Source organism: Simochromis diagramma, unplaced genomic scaffold (assembly GCF_900408965.1).
Source record: "Simochromis diagramma unplaced genomic scaffold, fSimDia1.1 OVJJ01000590.1, whole genome shotgun sequence".
Lineage (NCBI taxonomy): Eukaryota > Metazoa > Chordata > Actinopteri > Cichliformes > Cichlidae > Simochromis > Simochromis diagramma.
In genome coordinates, this window is record NW_024387057.1 from 1,844,014 (window position 1) to 1,864,636 (window position 20,623).

Here is a 20,623-nt window from a genome sequence, read left to right on the forward strand (position 1 = left end):
CTTGGGAAAGACGCAATGCACCACGGGACGTGAAGTATGAAGAGAGATTTTTTTCTTTTAATTCAATGCACACTTACCCCAATATTCAGTCAGAACACGTGCTTTCAAAATATAAATTCCTAATAAGAGAAAACATAAAGAGGGGCAAAAATCATATTCTTCAACTGTAGTCAATACATTTGTGTGATCTCATAATCCGTCATCATTTCAGACAATGCACACACAGCCTAGTCACCCTCTGCTTGAACTTTGGCAATCTGTGACCCCAATCCCCCCCCATAGACTGTGATCATTTACACATTTCTGTGCGATCATTACACCCTAATTTCTGTTTATTATCTTATTATCTACATGTTATTATTATTATTATTATTATTATTATTAATAATAATTTAATTTTTTTAAAAATTTTTTTTTACTATTTGTTCTTTCTGTCTATTTCATAGAAATAACACTCACGGACATTACACCTTATTTATAAATCGTATTTCTGTTTATACTTCAATGCAACCAACACCCCTACCTCTTTAAACTGTACTTATTAAAACCTTATTTAGCATAGTTCCAACAGCACCCCCCCCCCCACCCACACACACACACTCAACGTGCAATATCACTGACCACACTGCACCTCTCAATGCACCTGCTAGTTGGATGGCATGTATGTATATGGATATAGATGTAAGCGTGTATGTGGAAATATGTGTGTGTATGTATGTACGAATGCATATATGTATATATTCATATATTCATATATGTATGTATGTGTGTGTGTTTTGCAGGTGTATGTATAACTTGTACATATCTTTCTTGTGTAAATGTAAATTTGTTGTGTAAATACTTTCGCTATTGTGTACTTCACACACATGGAGAAATGCCAAACTGCCTTTCATTGTTCTTGTAACAGTAACAATAAAAAAGCTATTCTATCCGATTCTATTCTATTCTAGATGCGCTGCTACCCGAAGTCACTAGATGTCATTGTTGGCTGCTTAGACTTGAAATCCTGTAAATGATGCCGTTAGAAGATTAAAAAACTTCTCTATTTTTACATTCATAACATACAAGTCTACTGAAATTTAAAAATAGTTATAAAATAGAAATACTGTACGTAACTAAACTTCAAATAGAGTCTAACACTTGGTAAATGTGGCGTTTTTTTTTAGTTAGGATAAGTATTTACAGAGCGATGTAAAGGGATTTTTGTCTTTCAAAGGGCAGCTTATTGCATGTGAACACACAGTACCATAATGAACTACAGTATCAAGTAAAATCTGCTGCAAACAAAGAGCACAACACGACAGAACAGTGCACGAATCCCTCCCTTTCAGTGTAGTTTTATGACCTGTGGGCACTGCGCAGTCGCATTGAAACAAGGGTACAGCGGCAGCAGGGCGTTTCTTCTGTATAGAAAAGAGGGGAGGGTACAAGAAGGGTACATACTAAACATGGAACGCAGAGCATGTTGAATTTCCGTGTAGCTATTTTTTTTCAGAGGAAACGCATTTGAAGGTAAATATGAGTTTTCATCCTTCAACATCACTTTGCATCAGCAGTTTAGTGTCGGGCTGCACTTTGCCAATCGCGTTTGTCCTCCTGGCATGAACTTCTTTTTTTTTTTAAGAGCAGAACTGGAAGTTTGTGAGTTGTTTTTTAGGTTAGTTTGTGATGCCGGAACAAACCACAGTGAAACAGCAGTCTGTCCCAGATTTCACGAGAATAATAACCATGAATTATTAATCATTAATGTGCTGATTCCGCAAAATTTGCTTTTGCTGTATTACGCTTTATTATTATTATTATTATTATTATTATTATTATTGGTTTTAACTGTGTCTGATGGAAGTGAAGCCAAAGGAAACTCGTCAAACCGCTGTTCGCTTTGCTGGTTGTGTTTATTTCTTTAATTTCAATGTTTTCCCAGGGACCACACCTATCTATCACAAAAGCGACTTACTTATCTGTGTGAGCCATGCGTCCAAGTTAAAGTTTTATAACGAGCTAAATCTGCGTGAGCTGAGGCGCATGCTCCAAATGTAGCCCTGTGTTTCTAAAAGCTGTGTTCTTCTGCAGACTCTGATGAGAAAAAAACACAGTAGTCACCATGTTCCCTGCAGCGGTCACAGTGCGTGCGTGCGTGTGTGTGATCTCTCTGTTGGTCTATTTTCTCCAAACACTTTGGATATTTTTTCTCACAGTAAACTGTGTTGCAACATGAACCCCTGCATGCAGAAATACACCACAGGCGGTCAGAAGGCTTACTCATGCCACAAACTCTTGACTCCACCCTCCCAAAGGCAACACTTACTTACTATCAGCATGCATTTAATCAGCTCGAGTTGCGAGGAGAAAACTGGACTCAGACAATCATCAGCAGAAAAGCATTAGTCATACATTGCTGATGATTGCAGTGGTTTCACGGCCTTTGCATGCCTGCTGCTTCAGTCGTGTGTGTTTCTACCCATGGCTGCACGACCCCTATGTTAAAGGAAACATCCTGCTGATGTGCCAAAACAAATAAGGAAAAGAGCCGGGTTATGGGTTGGATAAAAGTGCACATTCTCAGTTTTCTTGTCATTATACTAAGTGTTGCATTGCTAGATGATACAGTACAGTACATACATGCATGCACATTCTTGTGTGCTGCCACCCGGACTGGGGGGAAGGCTAAGCATTTGTGTTGGGATATGGAGTGAGGGTATGTAGGCTGCATGTATTTCTCATGTGAGGAGAAGTAAAATATTCATTAGAGTCAGACTGAACTGTTGTTGGGTAAAATGTGCCCCGATGGCAGCCAGCAGAGGTAAAAACCACACGACTAAGGTTTTAACAGAACACGTTATGATCCTCTGTTGTTGGTTTAAGTAATGGGGTCATGGGTGTTTTGTCATGGAACCAACTTAGAGTGACATGCATATTGAAAGCATATGAGTAATTGTTTGTGGTCTGCAAGCATTTCATGGTAGTGGGTGTGTTTTGTGAGGGGCAGTGGCGTTTTTCCTCACAGAGCTGTCACCTGACACATTTCTGCCTACAGCCAGTAGCTCCTCCCGTTCTAGGAAAAGTTAATTAGGTATTAAGTGAACTTATAGGAGTGCTCAAACATGCCATTCAAGTGACAATGGGCATACGTTAAAAGTTGGAAACTAAAGATGTAGAAATCAGGCGTAACTCCTCCTTCCTGCCACATTTGCCACATCCCTCGCTGGAGGTTGACTATAAAAGTAGTACAGAAGAGTCTGTCTGGACTGGTTTGGCAGTTCTTGGGATCAAACTAGAAGGTGCAGTTTGGAGGAGAGGTAAGAAACAAACACATGGGCCTGACATAAATCTGAAAACCTACATTTTTAACCAGACATTTGTTAGGATTTCATGATGGACTTTGCAGTGAGGGGAAGAACAGTGAAGCACATTTTTATTAATGTCATAAAGGGATGGAAGTGGTCAGCAGGATGGATCCATGCATTCATATTTATGCCGTATTCTGACCGCACCATCCTAATGCATTTGCTAAAATTGAGTCTCATTAGACCAAAAAAACTTATATTGTTCAATTCTGCAGAACATGTGTGAACTGTAGCCTCAATTTCTTCTACTTAGCTCACGGGAGTGTCCCACTGACGTAGCCCATCTGCTTGTTGTGTGTGTGTTGTGTGTTTAGAGACACTCTTCTGTTTACTTTGGTTCTAAAAAGCTGTTATTTGAGTTACAGTTTCCGTTTTGACTTCTGACATCAAGAAGACTTTCACCAGAGAACTGCCCCTCGCCGAAATTTCCTCCGTTTTGGCTCACGCTCTGTAAACTGTAGAGATTGCTGGGATTTCCCCACAGCAGATTAGCAGTTTCTGAAATACTTAGACCAGCCTGTTTGACAACAACTTGTGTGCCACATTCAAGGTCACTTAAATCACATTTCTTCCTCATTTTGATGCTCAGTTTGATCTTCAGCAGGTCGTGTTGACCATGTTTAAATACCTGAATACATGTGATTGGCTAATTAGATATATGCATTAACAAGCAGTTTAACAAGTGTAACTCTAGAAGCCTCTTCACTGAAGGTATTTTCGTGTCCACATTTAAATAGTACATACATTTATGTAAAAAAGAAAAACACTGTAGTGATGCTAACACTGATATGTGGTACAGATGCTAAATAACTCTTTATAAAGAATGCAGGAAGAAGCAGAAGTAGTTGTTACAGTGGTGGCAAAAGTGCCTTTGTTAGTGTGAGTAGTAATGCTCGTGGTAAGAAATATAATGGTTGTGGTGCAGCCATTATGCAGCACTTTCAGCTTTGCTAGCTGTAGCTTTAGGGCTCTATTAGCAGAAATAGTGTGTAGTACTCATGCAAATGACCCTAATGTAGTTTCATCATGCTAGCAGCAATAGAGGCACATGTGCAAACACAAGTCTTAGTGTTGTGTAATTGAACAAGCTGGGAAACCTGCTGTCGCAGCTGCATGCTCAGTTTTTGGCTCTCTTAGCAGCAACATTCTTCACTCAGTCAAATGGGCCATCTTTGTGGGTGTGGTTCACTGTTAGCAGGAGGAGGAAACTCTTACATGGCTCCACTGCTACACAAGCCAGTGAAAGCCACTCTTTTCTGTTTCTGCTGTGACGGACACCTGTGGACTGAAAACAGGAAGTGCGTATCTTTATGTGCATATCTGAGGTGAGGGAGTGAAAAAAAAAAAAAGCTGAGAGAGTTGAAAGAAGATAAAAATAAACGCCTTCCACTCTGTTTGACAGAAAAGACGCAGACTCAAAGCAACAAAGTGAGACTAACTCTGTCCAAAGCTCCAGTTCTGTCTGCGCCGGCACTAATGATAGAAATGCTTCTTCATCTCAGCCTCTGTTTAATTAAAGCGTCTCACAGAGAGTTTGTGCTTGTTCTTTGCCTCATGCAACCTTTATTGTGCATCAACACACACACACACACACACACACACAGTTGGTATCCTGCTTTGTTATTAATGTGCTTTTCTGATTAAAAATTGACTTCAAATTTAGTTCTCACTTACACTGTGCACACATTCAGTGCACCACAGTAAAAGTAGCACAGATGTGCCAACTTTGCCGGGCTTTTCTAAGAATGCACGTATATGGATGACTGCAAAGAAACAAGGACGCCTCGTTTGTCTTTTAAATTCTTAGTGTCTGTGCACATGGAGGGTGTGCACAGCCTCTGCTTTTGTTCTGTGATGTACGCGTAGATAGTATTGGTATGTACAAACTTGTATCTTGTATCTCACTGGATAACCTTTTCACTTTTGTGCTCAATTTCTCACTTTCTTTCTTTTTGTGCAGGGTTGTCTGCTGCCGTGATAAGGATAGGGTGTGATCCTGCACTGCGTGAACCTGACAAAAAAAGAACAACAGACGGGGACTGGTGTTATCTGGATCTTTTGTAATGAGGAAGACGTCTCTACTGTGACAAGCTTTGGATTTTTGAGCTTCTCCGTTTGTGACTGCAATCAAAGCATCCAGCTAGAGTGCAACCACATACACCACAGCCAAGCAGCAGACTAGCCTCATCAGTGTTTAATAGCATCTTCATAGCTACTGATGTTTTATTCTAACTGAAGATTGAGCCTTGAAGCCATTACCACTGTGTATCAGGTTTACATCAGCAAAGTGCTTTAGATTATAAAAGCTCAATAGGCTGCTGTTGCGTCTTTAATAATTGACACATCTTTACTTCTTATTGTGGTTCCAAAGAGAATCAAATTGATAGCAGCTGTCAGTCCTACTGCTCTCCGTTAACTCCACAAGCTCAAGATGGCAGAGCAGCCCATTTATGCCACAGGCATGGCCTACAAACTGAGGAGTCAGTGGGATCGTGATGAGGGCCTGGGGCAGAACCACAATGCGGTGAAGTTCTTGGGTCAGGACTATGATTCTCTGAAAGCCCAGTGCCTTCAAAGCGGGAGACTGTTTGAGGACAGCCTGTTTCCTGCTGTAGCGTCATCTTTGGGATTCAACGAACTCGGCCCCAGATCGGCAAAGACCAGCGGCATGCGCTGGATGAGGCCCACGGTGAGAAATTGCGGCGGTGGCCGTGTTTTTTGTGTCTTTTGCCCAAGCGTGGGTAAGGGGAATATAGAAGCCTTTCATATCATTTATTGTAGATGTTTAATGTTATAGACGGTGTTTCCAGATTTATTTACTGTGTTTTTTTAGAAGGTTAATATCATTTTAATGTCAGACAGTTATAATACACTGTGTTGCTAAAAGTATTCACTACCCCATTAAATAATTAAATGGAGGTTTTCCAATCACTTCCTTGGACATAGGAACTGTGATAGGATGCCACCTGTGCAACAAGTCCAGACATGAAATTTCCTCACTACTAAATATTCCACAGTCAATTGTTCGTGGTATTATAACAAAGAGCAAGCGTTTGGGAATGACAGTAACTCTGCCAGCGTGCTTAATGCTTTAACATAGCAAGAAATGTTGGTGATGGCCACTTCCTGTTCCAACATCACTGCACACCAGTGCACAAAGCAATGTCCATAAAGACATGGATGAGTGAGTGTGGTGTGGAAGAACTAGACTGGCCTTCACCTCAACCTGAAAAAAAAAACAGCTTTAGGAAGAGCTGAAGATGTTATACCTGCAAAAAGTGGACCATCAACATATTAAACCATATGCATTAAGAATAAGATGGCACTTGAATTCATATAGGTGTGAAGACAGATGAATGAATGCTTTTGGCAACATAGTGGCGCTGTTTTTCTACAGTGTAGCAGACCACACCCCTGAATTGTATTAGGTCTTATCTGGCTGCACTGCATCACAATGCGAATGTCTGACTCATGCCTACAAACGCCTCACTCAGATATTTGGTGGTTTTTAAAGTAGCAGCTCCTTTGTAAACAATGTGTAATGTCTGAACGAGCCACTAACAGTAGAGTAGGTAATTGTCTGGAGAATTCACAGCGAGCAAGTGGACATCTTGATGTCCTGCACATGACTGCAGCACCATAGCCTGAGCCATAGTATTTTAAATATGTGCACCCATCTGACAAGAGCTATCTGCTGTTGCATGCCCTATAGTATAAAACTCGTGTTACTGTGCACACATTTAGTGCACCAGTGCCTAAAAAAAAACATGTCCCATGACCACCTGCAGTGGGTGTGTTTAAGCAGAGCTGGCAAGCACTAACATTTGACAGCAGTCCCAATCTAAGCAATTCGCTGTTGTTCTGGCAACAAAGCCCCTGCACCCCACTTCCACCGGGCGCACCTTGATCTTCCAGCCTCTGTCCTCTGCCTCAGCTGCCAAGTTGGCACATCACAGCTTCTTACGCTCGAATCCTTCCTCAATTGCTTCCTCCCATGGTACCGTCGGCTCAATGATGTAAGCACGTTTTGGGGAGTTAGACCAAAGGACGAGGTCTGGTCGCAGAGTAGCTGTTATGATCTCTGCGGGGAAAATTAGCCTCTGATCCAAGTCCATGTGCATCTGCCAATCCCTGGCAACCTCCAGCGGTCCCAGGTCCGGGGTTGGGGGGCTCGTCCTCGGCTTGTCTCCCTCCCGGACAAATGCTTATGAAAACTGACGCTCCTCTTGGTTCGTGAAAGGTTGAGCGTTGATGGATTTTCTTTTGCACTCAACTTTCTCGGCTAGACACCCAAGGACCTGGTTGTGTCTCCATGTGTATCTGCCCTGAGTAAGGCTGGTCCTACAACCAACCAAGATGTGCTTGAGTGTTGCTGGGACTGTACACAGGGGGCAGGATGGGTCCTTTCCAAACCACAGCTCCAGATTTATTGGGGAAGGTAGCACATCGTATGTCGCTCGGATGATGAAACTTAGTCTATTAGACTCCATTCCCCAGATTTCACTCCATGTGCATTTCCTCTCCCAGTTCATCCAGCGATCCTGCTTGGTCAGCGCTACCGCTCTAGCATGTCTTACCGTTTCCTCCTGTCGACGCACCTCCTCCACTACCATTTTCCGATGTTCGGTTACAGATGCCTGTTGCCACCGAGGTGTTACTGCTCCAAGTCCAAATCCTCCTCTGCCCTGTTGGACGTGACCCACTACATCCAACAGGGCAGAGAAGGACCTTATTTATTTTTATTTACTTTCTGTCATATAGATGCTGGGTTATAGGCGGATAAGACTGTTTATTATGGGCAAAGTTTAAAATAATAAAGTCATTGTATATCAGAATATGAGCCAAAAGCTCAGACTTCAGACTGCTGTAAATGATTTGTTTCAGACATTTCGTTATTATTATTATTTTCTCTGGACTCTGCATGATGTCAAAGAGAGGGGATATTCCAGATATGGTCATCTCAAACCCTGAAGTTCCAACCACCACCTATAACAGCTCACCTCTAAGGTCTTTTATTACCTGGTACACTTAAGCAAGCTTTCCTCACAGACTTGAGGTCTTATGAGGGGCCTCTTATATCACATCGTCTACCATGTCACGTCTTTTCTTCTCTCATCACCTTTTACTCTGTTATAAATACACCAGTGTGGTCTGTGCAGCTAGAAGCAGCACCAGAGAAGAGAGTGGAATTGTATTTGTGAGCATGCCTTGAACACGGTGTGCTCTCCTTTTTTATTCTATTTGCAGACACTGTGGCAAGTTGCTGTTGTCAGCTCTGCAGTAACAGAGCGAGCTGTGGTCTTAAAAGCTCTGCCTTGTGATAATTTCGGCTTTCTTTTGAGTATGCAGATCGTCACGTTATCATGAGTGTATGTTTTCTGTTTCTCTGTTGCATCTAATGCTTTTCTGAGGTCTCAGCCTTCCAGAAATAGTACTTCATAATGCATGCATCACCTGCACCACAGGATCTGTAATATTTACACTAAGAGGGTCATGATGCCCCCCCTGCTGAAAAAAAAGGCTTTGTGTGAGTGTTTAAAAATGCCCAGGATGCCTCAGTGAGTTAAGCCATGTGTTGAATAGTTGGCGTGTTTGCTTAGCATGACACAAAATATTTATTTTTATAGCTTTGTGGGGTTTCTCACGCTGACCACACTGAGTACAAGAAGGTTTAGGAAGCAGGAAGTTGTGCAAATCAAATGTGAACAAAAAACACTAGACTGGGAGATTTTTCAGAAAAGAGCTTTGACAACTTTAGGATTTGCTTGCCTAGCTCGCTACAATGACTAAGAGTATTGTGCTTGAAGCTAGCTCCATTAATCCCAAAGAAAACTACCTTCTTACAACTTCTTACTCAATTTATTATTTGGTATTAAACTAATAAAAAAAGACTCTACTCAATCAGTTACTTTATTAGAAGCTGTTTTAACTGTGTCTACTAGCTATAATTAGCTAAAATAGCTTTTGTGTGTATGAACTGCCACCTTGATACCCGCTGCTCCCAAGCAGCAACTTAAAACAGTTCACTTCCTCTCTAAGAATACATGAATTTTAATAAGGTATAAACAAGCAGATCATCTGTAGAATAGAGCATTTTGTATTTATTATACTAGCAGATGTCTGTGCTACAGTATTGTCTGGCCTGTTTATGATGTTAACCCTAAATTTAAATGAAATGCTGCTTGTGTTGTAGATGCATTTTAAAAAAAAAAAAAAAAAAAAAAAAAAACAGGTCATTTTTAATTCAATTCAATTCAATTTTATTGAATCGCAACAAAAGTCGCCTCAAGGCGCTTCATTCAGCCCTGAGCTAAGTGGTTTCCAGGCTATGTGATAATTTCATAATATGTGATAGAGATAAGAATCTTCAGGAGCCTGAGCTGTACCCGTGTGCCAGGTTTGGTTGCTCAATTCCTGATAGTGTTTGAAGAGTTGGCAGACAAAGAAACAAGCACACAGACAGAAATGTTGCGTGTTCCTCCTGCACTAATCCAGAGTTGTTTCTAAACCTTGACTGAAAGACTACATGTTTTAAAAACTATTTGGAGCCCATGTGTTGAAAAGTAGAAGTTTTGTTTTGTGCGTGCAAGATCTGGTTAATTGTCCCAAGCTTCAGTTTAAAAGTAGCAATCTGACAAGATAGACCAGACAATTGCCCAGCTCGATTCGTACATGACGGATATGAGAGAGCGGCATTGGGTTGTCTGCCAGCTAAGAGTACAATGACTGTGTTTCCCAGGGAAGAAATAAATGCATGTGTCTGCTGTGTAGTAAAGTTTGTAACAGACAGTAAGTACAGAATAAGCTGGGAAGTTTGCTGTGTTCGTTGACTATGTTGGACTGTTGCAGAGCAGGATGTGGGTTGCACAAGAGACATTATACGCAGAGACATAGCACTCAATTCTGAATTGCTGCCCTGCTACACATGAGTTTAGGTTTCCTGCAGCTGCCAAATCCCACTTTAACTCCTGACTGTAAGCACTCCTGTCAGGGGTTTCAAGCTCCTGGTAGCCATGGAGCTTGAAAAAGACACTTACGTTTAGATTATAGAATTAAAGTGGGCAGCTTTGTAGACTTGCTTCATTAGCTCTGTTATTGTTGCTTCAGTTCATGTCTGACACTAATCATCAGTTCGAGATAAGACTGATAAAGATGCAGTGTTAAATGACAGATTACTTGCATAAATCTCTAATGATTAATTTTTAATGTTTCTTCTATCAGGGAATGGGTACCATTGGTATTCTTGCTATCATTGTTTGGGTTTCCAGAGCAGGTTCAATGAGATGAAAATGAGAAAAGAAAGGGAGGAAGACGACATGTTTGCAAAATGTATGTCTGAAGGCAAAGAAGTGCTAATTTGTGTGTTTATGTGTGTGTGTGCACCGACAGGAGCTCTGCAAACGGCCCGAGTTCATCGTAGATGGAGCTACTCGCACTGACATCTGTCAGGGTGCTTTGGGTAAGTCCCATTGGGAGTGTTCCCAACTGTTTCAGTGTTACTACTGCATGATTCATCTATTAGACCCGAGGGGAAGAACTGAGATTTAATCTGGCAGAAAGCGAAAGAGAACACTGCCAAAAGAACAAACAAACAGGTAACTGAGTGCATAGATGTTAGTTGCTATGCTAAATCTAGGGAGATGCTGGATGCAAGTCATGAATAAGTGAAGCGTCCCTCTACTCCGCATACAGCATGAACTTCAGCGAGACACAGAACCTTTCACAGCAAAAATCTGATATAGAGAGGGGGATATTCCAGATATGGTCTTGTGGTAGTTCTTTCAGGGAAAAGAAAAGTTTTAGTTTTTAAAAAATATATATTTTTTATTTTATATAACATTTATAATTTATGCCTTGTCATATCTGTAAGCAAAGGCATCTTCCATTTCTTTCAGTAGATATCTTAGGCACTGCCAAAAGTATCGCAAAAACCTCCAAAATCCTGAACCAGAAAACATAATACATTACTCTGTGGAAAAGGATCAGTGTTCGTGTAAACAAGACTAAGAAATCACTTTTTAAAGGCCTTACAGACTTCAAATCAGAAAACCTTTTTTCCCCCCATAGAGGTCTTTTTGCAGCTGCATGCAAAAACCATATAGAATGGAGGCTCCACCTACATCCATATTTCCTACTGTCTATGGACACAAAAAAGTTTAGGAACTCCTGCGTGTTACTTGTATGAAAATATAAAACTCAATGACTTCATTTTTATCTTGAGTATAACTTTCAGCAGAGAAGTGTAGCACTGTTGTGTGTCAGTAACACAGCCAGAATAAAACCTAAAGTTTCAATAACATGTCAATCACAACTCCTCCCATAAAAGACAAGATAACACAACACCGAACGCAACACGGTTTTGACTGTGAAAGGATAATTGTAGGTCTTGTAACAGAGAATATGATGACAGTCAAACTGCTAAATGAACTATGCCAGTCATTGGCTTCCCATCTTCTAGCAAATGCTCTTTGGCAACACAGTATAATAATGGAAGTGGCAACTGTGGCTTGAACCCACTATGGAAGTCCTACTAACAACATGAGTGAGTCATGGCGAGTCTGAGATTCTGTGCTCGCCTCTCCCATTTCCCAGAATGCAAAGCCTGTGCAAACCTTTACTCTTTGTGGGTGAATTCCAGTTTTGTGTGTGGCTAAAAGTTGAAATTATTTGCTAATGTAAACACAGACTCGTGCTTATCATGACAGCTCTCAGTTGATTTATAATGGTAGTAAAACTGTCTTTGCGTTTCTTCAGGGGACTGCTGGTTGCTGGCAGCCATCGCATCGCTGACCCTAAATGACCATCTCCTCCACAGAGTGGTTCCTCACGGACAGGGTTTCCAGCAGGGATATGCTGGCATCTTTCACTTCCAGGTAATGACTACTGACAGCTTCATATCCTTTCCTTTTGTTTTTTCCAAACATATCAAAGGATAGTGCCTGAAAAACATTGCAGACAGCTGTTACACGTAACCAGCTGCAAGCGGTTATCAGGCCAAAAGCAGGTTACTGAGGCCTGAATATGGGTATGGGCTCTCAAACTAAGTGCAGGTGATTCCAAACATGACAATTTATACGCAGGTTGTGATGTCGGCTGCTTATATAACACAGATAATTGTGTAATCACTATACATTAGCTGCTGAGCAATGCTGTTTTTTCCCCTCAATTCCTCAGTGACGACTTTCAAACTGAGGTGGAAAACTGATATTTATCTGAAGATATGGGGAAGCTGTGAAACACCAGAGATTGGACTTTTGAATTCGCTGCATCTCACTGCTTCCTGTTGTGTTATTTTGTTGTAGAAACAGGACATAATGCAACACTTCTTGCTGTGCAACTTTTTTTTTCTTTTTTTTTAATGATTTTGTGGGCATTTCTGGGCACGAGCTGGTGCACAAGTTAGAATCTAATCCACACAAGATCTGGCAAGTATATATACATTGTAGACCCTCACTAATATTCGGTTAAAAGCCCCATAGCAGATCGATTCAGAGCTTGAGATCAGAGCTTTAGGAAGGACATAAAAAAAAAAGCTGAATGTTAGTCTGCTCTGTCCATTCCAAAACCAGTTATGATGTGTGTTTGGGATCATTGTCCTGTTGGAATACCCACCTGAGTCCAAGTTTCAACCATTTAGTAGTTGCTTTGAGGTTAAGTTGAAGAATTTATTACTCTACCCATGTGAAATGTACCAGTACCGCTGGCAGCATAACGGCCCCAGAACATGATGTTACCGCCACCGTGCTTGCCAGTCGGTGCAGAGTTCTTAGGTGTGAAAGCCTCACCTTTACTCGTCCAAACACATCACGTCATTGTGGCCAAATAGTTGAATGTTTGTTTTGTCTTACCATAAAACTTTTCACCAGGAGGCATTTGGCTTGTCCATGTGGGGAACTGCTTATGGTTAACAGATTACTTGGATGATACTTTGGGTTCTCTTGCAGACAGGATAATTTTTACCTGTGTCCACTTGTTTGTTGTTCTGAGTATTGGTTAATCCAATGACTGCTGTCAAATCAGTCCTACAACTACCAGTTGTACTCAATCATGATCACTAATGAGAAGTTAAAGCCCTCTCCTTCAAGTTGAGACATAATAGAACCTAAATCCAGTTTATTAAAATATTTAACGTCCTAAGACCCGAACTCTCTCATGTCATGCATTTTTAATTTCTCCTTGCTATGTGGGATGATTGGGACCCAGTGAATGGAAAAACCAAGAATTACCTGATTTTTTTTTTTCTTTTTTTTTTTTTTTTTAACCTGATTTTTGCTTCTGAGAAAAATGAGATCCACATATGAGGACATTCGCTTTATATTTCAATAGAACAGGTGCAGTATAACATCGTAAGTGGATTTCAGGCCCTTGTAGAGCAAGATTTTGTGTTTTGGTCTAGACAACCTAAAATGTGTTGTGCACATATGTGGACGCCAGGTCCTAGAAGGTTAAGTGAGTATATGTATCTATAGGAGCCTTTACGTGGATTAGAGGAAGTCCGCTGTAAACCCAGTCCTTGTTTTTTAACGTCATATGGCTTACTGTTTCCTTGTATTTAATTCTTTGTCTGCGTCTGACAGACAGGGATATTACCTGCAGCTTGCTTACAGCCATAAGGTGTGTTCTGGTTTTGAAATTGAGTCGCAGTAGGAAGAGTATCAGGGCGTTGTCAGTTTCACAGTATTTGCCAAGAAAACTTGAGCAGCACCAGATTCTCTGAAAAATGCCTAACGACTATTCAGCTGTAGGCCCGACGTTCAGGTTCTTCTTCTTTCAACAGTATCCAAAAGCTTAATTTTCTGAGAAGAAATAGAAGGTTAAAAGGCGGCGTTGCTGCTATAAGCCTGTCTTTTTGTTTGTCAGTCCACACTTGAGTCACCCAAGGTAACTGACCTCACACCCCCTCACCCTGCCAGTGGAGATCTGAGCGTGCTCTCCAAACTGGCAAAAAGCCACTTCCTTATCAGAAACTGCAAGTTTAAGCACAATCTAATCTTTCAAGACAAAAGTAAAGTTGACAATCCCCCATCAAATGTGTTGAGTGCACATCGTAGCTCAGTGTAACAAGTTCTGCTTTGCAACATAAATACAAATGTTTTCTTTGGTGTGAGCCTCTTGCAGCCGACTAGGGCTTATCAGCTGAACTTTGCACACAACAAACACTCACAAGCAACGTAGCTGCTGCGCGTGCTGTGGCGGGGACACAGGTGTTGGCCTCACAATGCTACCTTTTATGTTGCGGCCAGTGAGCAGGTGAGCAACACGCACATGCAGCCCAACGCTAGATAGGGAGTCGTATTAAAGCAGTGGTTTATGATTATTGCACTTTCAATTTGAATGTGGTACGTTTACAGCCGAAGTGAGGGAATAATGGAAGATGTGATTAGAGTGTGCAAATCCACGCTTTATTCTTTTAGAGTGGATTTTTCACCTCTTTTTTTGCTTACTGGCACCTACAGAGATGCTGCTAGTTATTATGGTGTTATTATCTGCATGGTTTTCAATGATAAAGCAGTCTCCAGTGACAGCAGTTCGTCATCACATCAATTCATTTGTAATGTTTTGCCCCAACTGCACTTTGATTTAATGCTAATATAGCCCACTTCAGTGGCATGTATTAGCATTTCATTAAGTATAGCAGTGCTACTGAAGCCTGTCAAGCTGATGTTTGGTTGTTCTGACAAAGCAGAATGGAAAAACTCTACAGTGTGTCCTGCTCTAGTGTTAGACCCTTTAAAATGTCAAATGTGAAATAAATGTGTTGAGGTTTTGCAGTTATACGGCTGCTAACGATGTGATGTTGACTTCTTTGTCATTTTGGATGTATGTCTCTGTAGGGTCCAGGCAATAAGGCCTGAGTCAGCAACTGATTTGTAGGTAAAATTGTGTATTCCCAGAGCATTTGGCAAAAGCGCCCTTGATTTGGTTGCTAGCAGATTGCTGTGGGTGCTCATAGTTTGGATAGACGACATTTCCTTGTCGGCAGGCACTTGTCAACTGTTCTCAGAGCTCTGGAAACTCTGAATTTGAATACAAACAGGACAAAAACCCCTTGGTTTTAGGAGCGTGTCCTTTTTGCCTTCAATTTAAAAGTTGAGCCTTTTGAAATGTGTTGGATGGATTGCTGAGGCGAAACTTTTATTTTGAAGGTGAACATTAGCTATTGCCTGTTAAGGTAAAACTTTTTCAAGTTTTACTACCACTTAGCCAGTAGTTAGCGAGTGAGTGCTGACATGTTGGCGTCCTCCATGCAAACTACAAGCAACCATGGAAATCTGCCAGTGACCAAATCAATCACAAGGTTTTGTTGTAGCGCCTTCTTTGAAACTAATTTCACCTGAAAACAATGTGCAACTTCTTGAAATTAACCAACCCATTGTGGAAAACTAGGGGAAATTATTAGTTTATCCTTGTGCCTGCTGTTCGCGTCCCATCCAATATGGCCAATATAACTCTCGAGCAATGTGCAGATCGGAGCCTGCTGTGTCAGCATCAACAGTCAAACCTGCCGCACATTTAATGAAAACTTTAAGAGTTATTTTAAAGGGTTGAGGTCCAAAGTAATTCACCAGTTTTTGTAGTTGTTATAAAGGTGAAAGTTAGCACTAACCTTCACACACAACCCAATAGCTAAGTATGACTGTACCCTGAAGTTTCTGGCAGTTGGCTCAGTTAGCGATATAAAGTGCTTAATATACTTTAGTGTTGGCGGGCGCTCTGTCAGGCAGTGATCTCGTTGCCAACTAGACTGTGAGCCTGCCAAGTGAAGGGTAAAGAGGCAGAGAGTGAAAGGGGAAGGAATGAGGAAGTGTGACAGAGAGCAGAGCGGACAAACTCTCACACGACAGAGTCACATATTACATGCTTGGAGTTGTGAAGTACAACAAACACACTCGCAGTGAAAGTATCCATCCTGGATCCCTGTCAGCTGGACAGCTCAGTCATTAAAGATGCAGCACCGTGTTTGCTCGCACAAATAGCAGAACTTTTATCAATCGACTCTCAGGATTTTATCACTGTGTGGGTAAAGGCCCACTGCTCTGAAATGCCATTGGCAAAAAGGATGACATCTCCCGGCTGCTCCTCTGACTCATTTCATATCAAAGAATCAATAAATGCAGTCGCACAGGCACACACAGAGCTAAGCTAATTTACACTGGATTTTTTTGGGTTTGCTGATTCAGTTACAGTGAGGTCAGCCAAGAATAGAATGAAGAATCGTTTAGCTGATTACTTCCAGAGACTCTGTGTTCGTTTGTGTTTTGTTGACTGCAGTGTGCAGTAAATTTCATGTATAGATGCTGCTCTCTGCTACAGTGAGAGGAGCTAATGCTTCAGTCTGCTCTGAGGGAACATAAATGAATGAATGTGTTGTATGAGTGAGTGAATTATGGCTAAACAGCTTGTTAAATACACACGGCTTCACTATCGTTTTTTGCCTCTTGTGTTATTTTTTTACTATGAGCCTCTTTTGATTGTGTTTACGTTGCCGCTAGCATATAAGCATGTTCCTACTGCTTCTTTGCTTTTGTGTGCTGCTGAGTCTTTGTAGGATTTTTTTTTCTTTGTATGTGAGTTTAAGCCTCAGGATAATTTATCCAGATCTGAGTGAGTCACTGGGGAGAAAAAAAAGAAGATATCATGTGTGTGCTGGTTGTGGGAATCCTAACTGGTTTAAGAAGTGGAGAGAACAAGGAGTCTGCGTGAATAAGAAAGTCAGGGAGACAAAAGGAGAGGGGGAATGAATTATAAACAAGTCGGCGTCCACAAAGGAAAGCAGGGCAGAATCCTTTATGATACTCTTTTTATAGCTCGCTTTTTACACATGGACCTTTTGACATTTTGTTAAGCGCTTCTCAAATATGAAGGCAGAGTCGCTGCAAGTCATGACACAGATGTGGGAATGGTTAGCTTCCCCCGGTTAGACGGGGTGTTTCTCCCACAGAGCTGTGAGAAAAAGCCTCAACAATGTCAGGTTTAATAAGCAGAATGAAGAAATGTGTGCAGGCCTGTGCGTTTACCAGAGGCAGCCCTGTATTTCCTGTATATGTGTGGTTGGTTGGTGTGTGTGTGTGTATGCTTTGTGTCGACTTCAGCCGACCGTGTTGTGAATCCATCCATTCCTGTTAAATACACACCAAAACACTATATATACACTAACATTGTCTTGTTATGGCAGCAAGTAACGTGCAGACATCAGTGGCTTGTTTTGGTTATTCATGAGTGCAGATATCGCAATATTGTGAATTTGCCAATGTACTTAATCAGTCCCTTGAGGAAGAAGCTCTTTCAGTCTGGATTTTTTTGTGTCTGGTATCTCTTCCCCAAAGCCAAAGTGTCAAAGTTAGCAGCGTAATGTGTGTAGGAGCCCAAAGCTGAGAAAATGTTTGTGGCTCAGTTAATAACTATGTAGTTACACTTCCTGGATGTAAGTTACCCCTTGATGGCAGAACGTTGAGCACAGTCAAAAGGAATGGATGTTACACATGGGTGTGGCTTTCACCGTTTCAAACACAAAAAAAGTTTTCACCCAGTTTTTACACGCTCAAGTAGCTGGATGACCTTTATGTATGTCTTATCTGATCGCTCTTTCATGCGAACAGATTTTATTGTTGCATCACAAGACATGAATTGTGTCCAGGTGGACTTACAGTAAGTCACATGCTGAGGTGTTTTGGTTTATTCCCATCAGCTGTGTTGAATTTGCTCTGAGTGCTCTCAGCTCTCTCTGCTGGAAACTAATGTGAATGACTCCAGGGTTTCATGTATTTTGGTTATGTTTCTATGGAACAACGGACTCAACAGCAGAAACCTTCTTAAACCTGTCTGGCTTATAACTCGGCCCCTGCTCCACATCATTTTTGTCCTCCACTCTCTTTTTGTGCAGCTTTTCCATCCTGTTCCCGGAAAACACAACAACAATCCAGTGTGACTTCTTTTAATCTTCTGTAAAAAAAACATTTCAGAGAAATTTGCCCTGCCCTGATTTGCATCAGACCGCCTGCTTTGGTTAGAGATCCCGACTCGCAGCTAATTTGTCATGCAAACAGACAATTACAGGACTGGTTTAGGAAAAAGTACCCAAAACAAAATGTTCCTATTTTTTTCCTGAACTAAGTTGTTCCTATTAAATAAAATGCAGTTAGCACTGTTGCCTCACAGCAAGAAGGTCCTGGGTTTGAATCGGATCATTTAGCCAGTGTGGAGTTTGGACCGTGGGAGGAAGCCGGAGCACCTGGAAAGAGCCAACACAGACACATGGAAAGCATGCAAAGACATGCAGTTAGTGGGGTTAAGTTATTTGATAATTATATCAGGTCTGAGTTAGAGTGTGAGTACCTGTCTGTCTCTGTGTTAGCCCTGTACAGAGTGTACCCTGGTCCAGCCGCCCCTCCAACCCTGACATGAATAAGTTGAAGAAAATGACTGAAAGCAAAATTACATAAAATAACTAAAATTAAATAACTGATCCACTTTTTTTAATCTTTCTTAAATGAATCCCTGCTCCAGATCATTTTTACCCTCAACTCTTTTTGTACAACTTTTCATCGTGTTGTCTTGGTCTCTTCTGCCCCCTGCTGGACAACACAGTCACATCTTATGTGTGAAAAGCAGAACAACAATTCAGGGAAATCGTTTTTTGAATCTGATCCAAAAGCATTTCACAGAAATTCACCCAGCCCTCATTTGTGTCAGGCTGCCTGATTTGGTTAGAGAGCATGTGAATGTGAATAACTGATTGCAGGACTGGTTTAGGAAAGCATATGAACATTTAGGGTGGTGGTGTGACTTGCAGTTAATGTTGCCTTTTATGATCTTAGTATTACAAAGATATTAAACAGGGAAACGGTTGGAAATTAGAAATAACTGTAAAATCTGTGCAGTTCAAGAGTTTCATGCTTTGTGCTGGAACTACACTACATTGTCAAAAGTATTCGCTCACTCGTAACTCGCTTCAATGGTCACAGGTGTATAAAGTCAAGCACCTCAGCATGCAGACTGCTTCTACAAACATTGGCACAGGAATGACTCGCTCTCAGGAGCTCAGTGGATTCCAGAGTGGTACCGTGACAGGATGCCACCTGTGCAACAAGTCCAGACATGACATTTCCTCACTACTAAATATCCCACAGTGAAATGTTAGTAGGATTATAACAAAGTGTAAGCGACTGGGATTGACAGCAACTCTGCGTCAAAGTGGTAGACTGTGTAAAATCAAAAAAAGTGTGCAGACGTCACCAACTTTCTTCAGATCAGTCGCTACAGATCTCCAAACTTCATGTGGCCTTTAAATTAGCTTGAGACGAGAGCACAGAGAGCTTCATAGAGTAGGTTTACATGGCTGAGCAGCTGCGTCAAAGCCTTACATCACCGAGAACAATGCAAAGCTTCGGATGCAGTGGTGTAAAGCACGCCACCAGTGGACTGTAGAGCAGTGGACACGTGTTCTCTGTGGAGAATGAAAGAAAGAAGAGAGTGGCAATCTGATGGATGAGTCTGGGAGAACAGCTTGTCTGACTGCTTTGTAGAAAGTTTGTTGTAGCGGGGATTATGGTGTGGGGTTGTTTTGCAAGAGGGCTCAGCCCTTTAGTTCCAGTGAATGGAAGACTCTGCATTGTACTCTCAGTGCTTCAGCATAACAAGACGTTTTGAGATATTTCATGACCCAAAACTTTGAGTGAACAGTTTGGAGATGGGCCCTTCTTTTTCCAGCATGACTGAGCACCAGTGCACAAACCAATGTCCACGAAGACACGGATGACAGAATGACAAATGACAAACCCGACAGAGCACCTCTGACATAAATTAGAACAGAGACTGTGAGCCAGGCTTTCTCATCCAGCATCAGTGTCTGACTTCACCAATGCACTTCTGTAAGAATGAAAACTCCCATAAACTTAAGCTCGGGGAAAGCCTTCCTAAAAGAATCAAAGCTGTTATAGACGTAAACGGCGGGCCGACATCAAACCCTGTGGGTTACAAATGGGATGTAACTAGAGTTCATATGCATGTGAACGAGTGAATACTCCTGGTGATGCTGTTCAGTGTAAAAGAAATGAATGAAGGATTAAAATGATCCAGTTGAGTTACCAAAGAAGGCTGTCGTATCACTCAGATGCGTCATTTGTGTGATTAGCTGGAGACAATTTTCTTCCTGTGTTGGTAGTGATAAATTGGAAAGACACATCTGATTGGTCGGGTTTGTCTTTTTTGGTAATCCTATCCTAAATCCTATTTCAGTGAAACTGAGTAATTAGAGATTAATTAGTATTAGTTAG

The 20,623-nt window shown here is 41.4% G+C and overlaps 1 protein-coding gene across 2 annotated transcripts in view; it reads left to right on the forward strand.

Moving 5' to 3' along the window:
• The first annotated feature begins 1,380 nt into the window (after positions 1–1,380).
• The window catches only part of capn1 (calpain 1), a 31,451-nt gene continuing 12,208 nt past the window's right edge, over positions 1,381–20,623 (forward strand). Inside the window, exons 1-4 of one of the 2 annotated variants that reach the window (XM_040045170.1) lie at positions 1,381–1,512; positions 5,308–6,036; positions 10,737–10,806; positions 12,102–12,220. In XM_040045170.1, the coding sequence (XP_039901104.1) occupies positions 5,779–6,036; positions 10,737–10,806; positions 12,102–12,220 (447 nt within the window). In that variant the 5' untranslated portion in view covers positions 1,381–1,512; positions 5,308–5,778. Of the gene's footprint in view, positions 1,513–1,856; positions 3,300–5,307; positions 6,037–10,736; positions 10,807–12,101; positions 12,221–20,623 lie in introns of those variants that run through there. The other variant, XM_040045171.1, reaches the window with a different exon arrangement.